Below are 13,428 nucleotides of genomic sequence, written 5' to 3'. Positions count from 1 at the left end.
AAGGAAAGAAAAAAAAAGAAGAAGAAGATGAAATGTAGAGATACACACAATAAGATTAAAAAAACATGTAATTTTCCTATGGTAGATTTACCACTGAACATCCTAGTCTAACAACAGTACTGTGGGTTCATGGTAAATTTACCACAGGAAGATGACATTTTTGGTGACCTCAGCTTCAAGCTATCAATCCAAGAATAAGGGAAATGTAAGCATTTCACGAGAATTTTGTGTGCAATTTAAAAAAGCCAAGATAAATGTAAAGGTAAGAAGGCATTCCTGAAAAGAGAGAACTGGGAAACCACAGACCAGTTGGCCACAGATTTCTTTCAGAAGAACATTCAAAATATTTTTAAATAGTCTTTGGTGACTTTGAACAAACAAACAAATAAAAACTTTACTGTAATTTTAAAACAGGATAGAAGCTTAACAGACATCTTCAAAACTATCATTGTTTCCTCAGATAAGACGCTATTGGATATGGCATGTTAGAATTCCAATAAATCAGTGTAATACCATCTGGTAAAAACAGACATATTAGAAAAGGGCCAACAAGATAAAGTTCATCACATGGTATGGAAAGCTTGTTAAGCAGGTGGTGAATAGGGTGATCATAAAAAGTCCAGTTCTTTGTCCCGTTCTACCTCAAGCAGTACATCACAATGAAGAAGTCCATAGGACAATTTGTATAAGCACAGCCTGCTATAATGGACTCAGAATTCAGTCCAAAAATAGTGTGTCCCAGTGGGGAAGAACATGACAGGGTAATACAATCAAAATCAGCATGGGGACTTATACCATACATTACATATTCCCCATGTGGCATGATCAGGACTGCTCAAATACACTTTGGATGTGGACACCTCATGGACAGTCCCACCAGAGCCTTCACAGAATCTCAGAATTATTTAAGTTGGAAGGGGCCTCTAGAGATTACCTGCTCCAACCCTTGCTCATGCAGGGAGACCCAGAGAAAGCTGCCCAGGACCATGTCCAGGTGGCTTTTGAAGATCTACAAGGAGACCCCACAACCCATCTGGGCAACCTATGCCAGGGCTCCCTCACCCACACGGTAGAGAAGTGCTGCCTGATGTTTGGATGGAAACTCCTGTGTTCCAGTTTGTGCCCTCTGCTCCTAGTCCTGGCATTGGGCACTGCTGAAAAGAGCCTGGATCCATCCTCTTTGCACCCTCCCTTCAAGCATTTATAGACATTGATGAGATCCACCTGAGCCTCCTCTTCTCCAGGCTGAGCATCCCAGCTCTCTCAGCCTCTCCTTATAGGAGAGGTTCTTCAGTCCCTTCATCATCTTCATGGCCTCCATTGGATCCTGTCCAGTATGTCCATGTCTCTCTTGTACTAGGGAGCCCAGAATTGGACACAGTCCTCCAGGTGTGGCCTCACCAGGGTTGAGCAGAGGGAAAGGATCACCTCTCTTGACCTACTGGTAATACTTGGCCTAATGCATCCAAGGATGCCATTAGTTTTCTTAGTGTCGAAGGCACACTGTTGACTCATCTTCAGCTTGGAGTCCACCAGGACTCCTAGGTTGTCTCTTTTGTGGAAACTTATCGTAAGAATGTTTTTATTTGTTCCATAACAATGTGATGAAATGCAAAACATGTATTTAACCCAAAAGTAGAAGCAGATTAGAGGGGCACCAAGCATGATGGGACATGTGTTTGGTGGAACATGGTGAAATTCATAATGGTTTTGATAAATTGTAGGGATGAACTGAAATTAATAAAATAGTACCATGTACAGAACTGTGAAAAGTGAGAGATGTCTGCACGAAATGAAGACTAGTAGACTAGTAGACTGGTGGGTTACGAAGTGACTAGGAGTTTAAATTGTGGTGTTGATGCAAAACAAACATCGTTCTGGGATATATTAATAAAAGTGTGATACATGTGGGGTACAGGAAGTAGCAATTTCCTTCTTTATGGCAGAACTGAAGCCACAGCTGGATAACTATGTAATTTGGGGTGCCATGGTTGAAGAACACTGTAGACAAACTGGAAGGAGGCCAAAGGCAAATATGATAAGTGGGTTGAAAAACCTGACCCATGAAGAGAGGTTGAAATGGTTTGTTTAGTCTAGAAAATGGAATATTGGTGAGAGACAAAACAGTGTGTAAATATATAAAACGCCAGTAAGAACAGTAGAAAATTTCTTATACAAATTCTAAGAGTTATGCAAGAATATTAAGGGACTGAAACTGTAGGTGCAGGATGTAGAATTGTGATTTAGCAAGACAGTGTGAGGTTAGAGGAATGGTAGCATCATTAGAGCATTAATGCTGAAATAGTAAGGTACTGTAGAATTACTTTAGTATGGAGAGCACTGACTTTTGGCACGGGAACTGGAGAACAGAAACAACTATTATTCATGAGACCTAGGTATACTTGAACATAAAAATCAACACTTTTTTCATCAGATATTCAGACAATGAAGAATTAATGACAATTTTAACATGCCTAGTCATAGAAAATAAACTTGTATGGCGTGAACATAAGTAGACTCTAAATTGAACAGGCAAATAAAGAAAGTACATACAAAACAAAATTATTGATTTCAAAGGGACACATTTTGTTAAATTAATGGAATTCTTATCTGGACAGAGAAGCTCTGGGTCCTAACTATTCCAAAGCCACAGGATTTCTTCTATCGATACTGTGAAATATGTCAGGAATCTGCATCCTAAAAGAGAAGGAAAAATGTGTAGAAGAGGCTTCACTTATAGCTGGATTAATAACCATCTTTCAAATAAATATTTGGAAATAGTAGACATCTTAGAAAATCAAGGGAAAAAGTACTGAGAAGTTGTATCTCCAAGATCAAGAAGAGTAATAATTAATGCTGAACAGAGGCTGGAAGGAATGTACCTTCAGGGACAAGGCTTGAAATCTGTCTTGCTTAATACTTCATGATAACTTGGCACAAAATACAGGGGCTTTCTAGTGAAGTTTCCCCACAACAAAACAAACAAACAAACAAACAAAATAACAGCAGCAAAGCATTAACAGAAGAAAATGGGGATATCATACAGGGAAAGTGGGATCACCTTGAAATCTGAAATAATACCAATGGGACAGAACTGAATAGCATAGATCATTCAAGTAATGAACTTGGGTACTAATATAAACGTTCTTCATACAAACTAGAAACTCTGCGTTTGGAAATGACTAGGGAAGAGAAGTACCTAGACATAAAGGGTTACTCTAAAATGACTAGGAGCTTTTTCTAATGCGATACAGCTGTGAATAAGGCAAATGCTTTTCTGTGACATGCCAAAAGAGGCACTTCTAAGTGAAACAAGGAAGAGCTAGATCTGGTACAAAAACCTGGCAACAATATCTCTCAACAATATATCTCAACAATATTAGATACAATTTTATTCACCCCTTCCCAAGGATACACAACTGAAACATAAAAGAAAAGAGGCTAGTATGAGGTAAGAGAAAATAGAAAGTATATTTTACAAGGAAAATTGGAAAGATCTTGATTTATTAAAGCAGCAAGAGAATAGCTCAGAAGGGATATTATGGTTTTCTGTAAATACATCTGAGGAATAAATACCAGTTAGAGGAAAGAAGTATTTAATCTAAATAATAATGATGGCACAAAAATAAAGGGACATAGACCAACCATGAGTATGAATAGAAATTAGAGATACAGCCATTAAAGCAAACAAGTTCTTCAACTGCCATCCATAGGGAATAGTGGGGACAGAAAACTAATTGCTTTTAATGGACACATTACGCTCATGAAAGGGATGATATAACATAACAAGTGACTGCAGGGATTGAATATAATGATCTAGAAAGACCTTTACAGCCTATTGCTTATATTGTTAAATATATATATATATGTATATATATACACACTTTATATCGACGATAGGATATAAAATGTTCAGTTTCCCTTGCAGGTTAGAAAACAATGTAAATTTTCTGTTAAGATACTGAAGCACTGGAGCAAACTTGCTAAGAAGCAGGTGGTTTCAAGAACCACTTGAGCAAATGTTTGGTATGGCTTTTCCGCGTATACTTGGACAGGCTTACAGGCATGAGTTAGTCTTTTGAGGTCCCTTCCAATGTTAAATTTCTATGAAAAATATCAGCTCATATTGTTCCAGACTCTGCCTTAGCAAAACTTAGAAAAGCTATTTCTGAGAAAGCTATTGAGTAATTTACACTCTGTAACTTTTGGAGATGTTTGCAGTGGTACATTATTTATTATTTTTGCAGCTAGGAAATTCATAAAGTAAAAACCAATTCCCAGCAGGAGATTGGAAGCTTTTGGCTTTCACACCTGGGGAGGCTGGTATACACAAAACAGAATACTGTTATTGTATTTAGTCTTCTCTAGCAGAGAAATTGCAGTTTGATGTAAGCTCCATGGTAAAATGCTTTTCTTCTCTGAACTTCCTCCCAGAGTGGCAACAGGATCCTCTGTTCCATCATCCTGGACCACTACCAGGGACCCTCAATAATCAACTACGATGATGAGAACGGCAAAACATGCATGCACATTGCTGCTGCAGCAGGCTACAGTGATATTATCAGCGAGCTGGCTAAAGTCCCGGAGTGCAACCTGCAGGCCCTTGATGTGGATGACAGGTAACCATGGAAACTCTGAAACTCAAATTGCTGCTTCCTTTCTATTAACCTGAGACTAGGTCTGTTTATTCTATAATCATGTTTCCTGTTTCACAGGCCATGGCCTAGTTAATGAACTGCACTTACAGAAAACTGTGTTTGCTCAGAAACCCGGCAAAGCACTCCTGCTCACATCTAGTATAATAACTGGCTACTAGGAATGTTATTTAACTTTGTGTTTCTGGTAGGAAATGATAAGACTATATGTGAAAGGACTTTGTCACTGCTTGACTTAACTTCTTTCAATCAAAATGGGCATTCTTCTCAAAACAATAGAACAGGATCCTACATCTTGAAGCTGTGATCCTGCTGCTATTTGCATACAAGACGCAGCAACATTCCCTTGTTGCTGTTCAGATGCTAACACAGCATTCCTAAAAGGACCAGGGAGCCTTGGCCTTCTATTCTCACAAGGGAAATGAAATCACTGTATCATAAATTCTTGTATCACACCATATCCATGTCCCTTGGAATTTTGCTGCAAAGTTAATTAATGCAAATAGACCCAACTGCCCAGTCTGGGTTGGTTATCCTGCTCAGTGGAGCAAAAGCCAAAGTTTTCTTGGCTTAGGTCTGCAGGTACTTAAAATAATAGCATTCTTCATGGAAAAATCCAATAAAATGGAACAGAAATAAAATCAACAGAGTTCTGGAGAAGTTTCTAAACATTGGGAAAGCGTAGTAGAGAAGGCTCTGTTTCTGTGGAAAGAAGAGGGAAGGGAGGAGCTACTACAGTTAAGAGTTCAGTAAAGAAAGTACCTCCTATTACGTGTTCGTAGGTATTTCCATAGAAGGTATCACACTTGAAGAAGGGAAAAGATAAGCTGTTAAATATAAATACACAGTACTTTTCCATTCTATGTTGTTTCTGACTGCACCCATCTGAAATCACTGTGACTGCAAGAAAGGGCACAGAAAAGTCAATTTTATTCTTTCTTCTTGCACATTTTCCTAGTGGTGTTTTCTGTGCTTTCAGAGATTTCACAAGAGTGAAGTATTACAATTTTGAAAGTGGACAAAAGTTTAGAAAGATGAGCATCCACTGCCAATAAGAAAATCAGCTTGATTCTCCCTCTAAATTCAAGACAATTATACCTTTTCCAATCTGTGCCCACCAAGGAACACAAAAATTGGCAGAGACAATGACAGCCTGGTAGATGTGTCCAGTCCTTCTCCTTGTTTTGGAGAGGCTTCTTTTCCTATTGCCTTCATGCCAACCATGGCTAGTTGTGTTTGCTGTAAAGATGAGAAGGGCTTGTCCCTCTGTGGTGGACACTACAAAGATTTTTTTTCAAATTCTGGTCTGAGAACTTCAGAAGTTTCTCCCAGTCTACAGCTCCAGCAGTGGAAGTGATGTTATCATATAGCATGCATTGGCATCCTTCAGCACCATATCTATCTTTATTACAGCCAAATAGATGCACATAGACAGACGCTGGTCTATGGTTTTATTCCTACTGCTGGGAACTACATCAGTGTGGGATAAATTGCTGAAGAATTCTGTAAAATGGATGTTGTGAATCTAGACAAGTAGCATAGAAGCACACCTCATTGTGTCACTAACAGTTTCCATAGCACAATTGTTAATTTATTTTAATGATGTTTTCCCATTTTCCCTAGGACGCCTTTGCACTGGGCTGCAGCAGCAGGGAAAGCTGACTGTGTGCAGACACTGCTAGAGCTGGGGATAGACAGCAGCCCTCGAGACATCAATGAAAACACTCCTCTGACATATGCAATGTACTGTGGTCACACAGCGTGCATCAAGCTGCTGTCTCAGGAGAGCAGGTAAAGGAAAAGTTCACACTTTGCTCATATTAGCACTGACTAGAAAATAAATTCATTACTTTCTGTATGCTGCTGAAGGGTTTGAGCCCTGTGTGATGGCTCAATTCATATGCAATACTGAACCCAAATTTTCCACAAAGATAGCAACGTTATAATTAGTCATCTACTGAAGACTCATCACTGTGGTTACAGTGTTAGTCTGCCAGTTAGTGGAGGGTTCTGAACCAAGACAGTGTGGGTATAGCTACTGCTCAGACACCTTTGTGCACAAAATCTATCCTACAGTCTTTGGATTTATCTTTCAGCCTTTAGTTATATGACCTCTGCTTTTTTGAAATCTCTGCACACTGGCTGTGTATTCATGTAATCAGACAGAGAGATAGATTGAAAAGAAAAAAAAAATAGTTTTGCCAGACAGATAGTAAAATAAAATTTAAATTTTCATGTTCAGGGTAAGGGCTTGGGATTACTTTCTTAGACTACTTCAGTTCTCTACTTCAATTATCTCTTCTTATCCTGATTTTTTTTTCTGTTAAAAAAGATATAATTCTTTTACCATTGCTTATGATCTTCCTCTTTCTTCATATTTCTCAGGTTTCAGCAACTGTCATTTAATTCATTTCAGTTCTTCAACTTTGGTAAACGAGCACACACTTACAAAGACATTTATCATCACATTTCTTTGTGCTTGCCCCTCCTTTCCAGTCAGCAGGCAGTGTTATTTCCTGTGTTATAAATGGTGAGACATGGGTAGTGTTACATCTCCTCCTACTACTACTGCGCTGCGCTCTGCCTGAGTAGGTCTGCAAAGCTGATTAGTCAAAATCTCATCTAAAAACCACTACAGCAACACCACTGTAGGTAATTATCTTGATAGGTCTTCTGAAACTGTGCCAGGCCTGTTCAATACACGGGTTGGTGACCTCCCGAAAAAAAAAAAAAAAAAAAAAAAAAAAAAAGCAAGCAAGGGCAAGGCAAGAAAAGGAAAGGAAAAGAAATGTGAAGTAGTGTCTTTTGTCTTTCTCACAGTGTTAGCAATGACTGTGCTGTTGGAAATATCATTTTCCTAATATGACATAATACAAAGACTACTTGGTTTTAAATACCCCTGTGTGTTCTTCTTGTTGTTATTGGATCTTGCCTCACTATTAAGGATAATGATTCTGCAGCTGGTAGATACTGAAGCCAGAAAAGTTTGTTGTTTTTTTTCCTGATAGCTGCACTGAGTCTGCTTGAAGATAAGTGTAATGCAATGAACCCTACCAGAAAGAGTGAAGTAATGCAGTATCATTTTCAGTCTTTGTTAATTACATATTTGGAGTCCTTATTTTCTCCCTCTGTGAGCCACCCCTAGAAATGTATCTGAACAGTATGTACCCCATTTCGTGGTCTATCACAGGCAGTGTTTATTTCATTCTTTGCTGAGTAATGGCACCACATTTTGGTTTGTACTTCCAGTAGATCTGAGCTGGTTCATCAGTTTCCCTCTCCAAACAATAGAATCCTAAAGAAAGAAGGAAGATTCAGTATGCTGAACAACATCTTCTCCTGCAAAAAGAAGAAAGAGGACCAGAAAACCAATCAGAAAGACAGAAGCAGAGACAGATATCCTACAGAAGAGACTTCAGAAGTAGATGACATCATCACCACTTTTGATTGCATCGTGGACACAAACTGCAAAGACATTCTGGATGAGTGTGTGACCACCGCTGACTTCAAAAGAAGGAGCACAGACACAAAGTACCTCATACCAGAACAGAAGCCTCCAGACTGCCATGGTCTTCTGCCCATCCGAACCCAGAGCCTCCCCCCAATCACGGTGGGCAATTCCTTCCTCACTGCTTCCCAGAGCACAGCTTCAAGCATCTCCTCCAGCACCAGCAACTACCATTTTGCACACAGGTCTCAAAAGAGCAGGAGTGAACATGACTTGCTGGATCACAGAAGCAGCTGCCAGGTTTTGCTGGACAACTCCTGGAACACAGAGTCTAACCAAATACACTCCTACAAAGTCTGTACCAAAACTCCTGCAGACAAAATGATAAATGGCATAAACTCTGATAGATCTCACCATGTGCTTTTGTGCCCTCCCCGCCTTCCCTCACTCCCCAGTTCTCCATCAGGTAATTTCTTTCTTCTCTATCTCCCATATCCTACAATCTCTGATGATGTGGCAAGCTGAGTAAGAAAAGATAGGTAAGTCTGCCCCATAATGATTCCATTTCTTTAATATGTTCTTTTCAGTTTATTCTCTTTGTATGTCCAGGAGCTGGATCTTTGTGGTCCCCTTCAACTCAGGATATTCTCTAATTCTGAGCAGTAGCAAATGCAGATATGGTACGTACAGGACATGAGCTGACAGCTGAAGCAAGAAGCTTAGGTGTGGGAAATCAGAGATATGAGTAGACATCAGAGTTCTAATTATGAGAATCAGGGATCTGATTAGGCCTAGCAGCAAAAATAAAGGTAATTAGGAGACTTGCATGGTACCTGAGCAAGTTAAGAGCCTCCAGATCACATACATGTTTTGTGAATTGCAAGTTAATACCTACTGTCATGCCCATTGCATTCTGTCTTCATTTAACCCTGGAACCAGATGTGTAAGGGAGAAGTACTGCTTTCAGATCTTTAACTCTGCTGAGAGTTGCTTCTGCTGAAGTCAGTATATGTCTGCACAAAGAAATGAGCTGATGCAGAGCCATCCAGCACAGCACACATGGACTTACCTGACTCCAGGTTCCTTCCCACTCTCCCAGCCCCAAGCTATTTGATTTAATGTGCTGTGCTGAGGTTTTTTCCATGGCTGAATTCAGGTTGCTAAATTTGCAGAGAGCGTAAATGCTTTTATGTTGTGGTTTGGAAACTGCAGTGTAACAATAATGAAGTAGAGTATCAGAATTCTGAAGTAAACTCAAAACTAGCGTTTGGCAAGATTTGGGATCTAGTACTTTGACTCTCATCCATGTTTAGATGAATCTGGCTGGATGGCCTGTACACTGGAGTTCACTTTAACATATCAGAGTCTCCAACTTCATTACCTTTGGGATTAGTCTCATGCCAAAATTAAGCACATCTAGCATGCCTTCCAACCACTGTAATATCCAGTTGAAAATGAAGCAAGCAAAAGCAATTGCCAAACCTACCAGTACACCATTACAAGGACTAAACATGATACAATAAATTAATCTAACCTCCCCTCAACAGGCATGAGCCATTATCTTACAGCTGAAAGAGCAGTGAACAGAAACCCTGTCCAAGAGGAACCCTCAGTTAGGTCAGGTCACTACGGAACCCTGCATAGCACTGCAAGCTGTAGTAACTCCTAGGCAAAGAGAGATGTAGAACAGCAAATCTTTATTCACTTCTCTAATAATGAGAGGAGGTAAGGCGATTTCAGAATGACAGGTGATTTTACACTGTGCAACTAAAGGCCAGAAATAGTTTTGCAGCATAAAAAGAAGCTATTCAAAAAGTTCCACTTCCTGAACATCAGGCCAAGTTCCTGAAAACTCGATAGACCTGGTCTGTAGGTGTAACTACTTTTTTACTGTGCACTCTTCAGCTGTTCACTCAACCATACAAATCTCAAACTACATATAGCTATCAAGGATTGCTCCAGCATTATTCTTTCTACGCTAAACTCTGCAAGGTTCAGCTCACATGTGGCAGACAAGAAAACCTGCAGGGCTTCCTTACAACCCAAATATAATAGGGCCCAGTGAGGCTGAGATGTTTGAGATCTTTTGTTTGTTCAGCAGGAGGAGGAATGAATTAAAACTGGATAAACCATACCAGAGGGTGACTATGGGGGAATACTTCTTGGTGGGATTAGCTAGCCTATGAATACTTTTGATGGGAAAGTACCGTCCCACCCATTTCTTTTCTTGGGAAAGAACATCCTATGACCAAAAGCAAAACAAAAAACAGGCCAGTGACTGAGAACAGACTCCATCATTTGCACTAGGACTCAGTAGAGGAGTAGCAGTCTACATGCATGAACGAGGGAAAATCACATCAATTATGGAAAATCTTCTAATCACTGCAGTTGGAGCTAGCTTTTCTTTGTCCAGATGAAGAGCAGAGCTCTGGCAGTTTATTATCTTCTCAGAGGAAAGCAGCCTGAGACTGCTGCAAGCCCAGCCTTCTGTGTACCTGCTGCCTTTAACGAAACTTTTCAACAACAAAAAATTCCTTTAGCTGGCATAAAGGACTTCCATTGAAGTGAATGGAATAAAAGCATGTAAGGAGGCAGAGAGTGTCTGGCAGGAATACATTGCACAACCCAGATATTGTCTAACATTTTCTCGTGCTAAAAAGAACAGCTTATCCCTTTTCATGCTCATGTGTTTGGTTTAAATCCGTCTGCCCCTGTAATTAAAGCCACCTGCCTCGCAGTGAATTAGAACTGCATTTACTGTATGAGCTTCAGGGCCTGCAGGTCTCCAGCGCACAGAAGTGCTGTGCCTGCACGACTTGCAGGGATCAGAAGCAAACCGTGCCCTGGCTCCAACCCAGCCAGCAGCACCGCGCAGGCGGCACTCTCAGAAAGACATTTCCTCGTTGTTTTTTTCCTGCAGGAGGCCTAGCTGAGGGGGAAAACAGCATCTGGTCTTTGGTGGACACTGAAGTGTTAATACTCTATTTCTCCAGGCATGGCTGTGGGGGCTGCGTGTAGCTTTCCAACATCTGAGACAGGACTGTGGGTGTCGATAACCTAGGGGAGCTCAGTCTGAAAAATATTTTCTCAGCTAACACACGGTGTTGATTGTCTTGCATGACCACGCCTTTTATTAAAGTCAGAGCTACTTTTAGTACTCACTGCTACCAGGGCAGCTGGCATATCAATGGGGGATTTCTAGAGTTTTTTTTGTTCTGTTTTCTGTGCTCCTGGAAATGAAAGATGAGTCAATTTACTAGCCCAGCCCGAAATTCAAAGGGAAGAGGTTGCTGTGGGTAGGAGTGAGACTCACCTATCACATCAGCGGTTTATCTCAGAATAACTGCTTTGTCTTACTCTGCTGAGTTGAACAGAGATGGACTGCAACAAAAATGACTGCCAATATTGCAGGAGGAGTCCTTGCCAGCCACAGGGCTGAGCTGGCATCCACCATCTGAAACATTTTGCATTTGTGACCTTTGCGATCATCTCTTTTTGCAAAATGCACTGCCACCTACATTTCATTGGGAAAATGGTATAAATGAAGAAATTCCTGGTAACATGGACAAAGCAGGGCTGTCTCAAACAAAAAGGCAGCTGTTACCACCCTCTAACCAGATGGAGCCTCCCTCTATCACCCATTCATCCTGTAGATTACTAAGCTGCCAGGTCTAATGCAATACTTTTTAATAGGTTTGTACAGCACTCCAGTAATTTCTAGTTGCTTGAATAGGTAACATTAAAAGGAAGGCTATTATTACTCGTCCGTTGGCGTAAGCAGTATGATATAGTCAAAAAGGAAACAGTTCATGTCAGGAAAGAGTAGAGCAACACTGATCAACGTGGCTGTTTCTTACTCAAAGTGAAGAACTGATTTACAGCGAGACATTCACCATAATATCACTGCTTTTCCACAAAACAGACAAACAAACAAAATTATAATGCAAATGTGTATCCCAACAAGAAGGAAAATCAGAGATCAAACTGTAAAAAAAGAAAAAGAAAAAAAAAAAAAGTCAATAAACAAAATGTGAACAGTCCTGCATTTTACAATCAATAAATTAGAAATTGCTTCTTTTCCATTTCAGATGCCATCATAAATATGCCCTCAGGGGTGACAAAGATAATGTCTAACAGAAAGAAAAATCCTTTTCTTCTCTGATATTATGTAAAGCATATAGGAAGGAAGAACAGAATAGTTCTACTTGATGTCAGAACCTGTAGACAAGGTTTTTTTTCCCAAGCATTCATATCAGCCTCGTAAATATGATTATGCTTTGTACTTTTGTTTTGCTGCCAGATAACCCCATTTATGAAATAAATATATCTCTTGATAGAAAAAAACAACCTACCCTCATCAAGGCCATAATGGTACATACATAATAAGGCATTAGTGCTCAGCGTAAGCATCACAATAAAACCAATACAACTTGAATCGCTAATGGGAGCAGCTGGCTTGATTTTCTTCTATTTTGGAGTCAATTTAATTATTTCTTTGTGCACAGAGTATGCAATATGTGTAGAAGACATTTACCAACTTTTACACACACCTTGTGATTACCTTGGAGAGATATTAAAGACCAAATTAAGAGTAAAACATGGGAAAAGGAGAACAAAGTCTGTTTGTATTAGATGCAGCTCATCTGTAACAGACTCTTCATGCTTTAGCTCAATACACATTAGCTTTACCCATGGGAACAAAAAGAATGATCCAAAGTCTATGCCAAGGTGAAGAATGCACTGCTCTGTGTGGGTTTTAACTGGTATACACCAACTTAGCTCTTTGCACACAGAAACCATTTAGCTAGTAATGCTTGTACAGCGGTCTTGACAATTACTTCAGTAATTACTTCTAGGACACTGTTCTGTAACTGCTTTTCTATAGGTTTAGCTTGCACAGGCCAGTAATACACAGATGTATTCAAGTACCAGCTACAAAGCCATCAAAGCAATTTATATCATTTCATTTCTTGTTATTGCTTAACATGTTCTACTAGATCCAGCCTGTGCCTCCCTTCATCTCTGCATGCAAACAGACCATATGCTTGTTCTGCAATGAGCTGTGTTGCAATGCCATGCTGGGCAAGCAGCAGTTTGAGAAGACATCTCAAGACTCCTTACATGGATCACCTCAGATCTGGGGATAACAAAAAAGAAAAATCTGGGAAATGCCAACACCACTCGATATGATCAAGTCAGAGAAAGGATCTGGGGAAAATGTTGATTTGGAGTTTGAGTTTCTACTTTTTTAATAACATTTGATGTGGTGTTTGTGTAATGAAATGCACTATATCACCTAACACATAGTCTATTTTAACAGCACTA

The 13,428-nt window shown here is 39.9% G+C and overlaps 1 protein-coding gene across 1 annotated transcript in view; it reads left to right on the top strand.

Moving 5' to 3' along the window:
* Positions 1 to 13,428, top strand: part of ANKRD55 (ankyrin repeat domain 55) — a gene marked incomplete at both ends in the record, with an annotated part of 48,495 nt that overhangs the window by 27,504 nt on the left and 7,563 nt on the right. The window contains 3 exons of the mRNA XM_084305228.1: positions 4,435 to 4,619; positions 6,279 to 6,446; positions 7,905 to 8,569. Coding sequence (XP_084161354.1) covers positions 4,435 to 4,619; positions 6,279 to 6,446; positions 7,905 to 8,569 — 1,018 coding nt within the window. The remainder of the gene's footprint in view (positions 1 to 4,434; positions 4,620 to 6,278; positions 6,447 to 7,904; positions 8,570 to 13,428) is intronic.

The sequence above is a fragment of the Netta rufina genome (genome assembly GCF_964035555.1).
Source record: "Netta rufina genome assembly, chromosome: Z".
Taxonomy (NCBI): domain Eukaryota; kingdom Metazoa; phylum Chordata; class Aves; order Anseriformes; family Anatidae; genus Netta; species Netta rufina.
The sequence above is the reverse complement of the archived record's forward strand: the minus strand, read 5'-3'. Positions and strand labels throughout refer to the sequence as shown.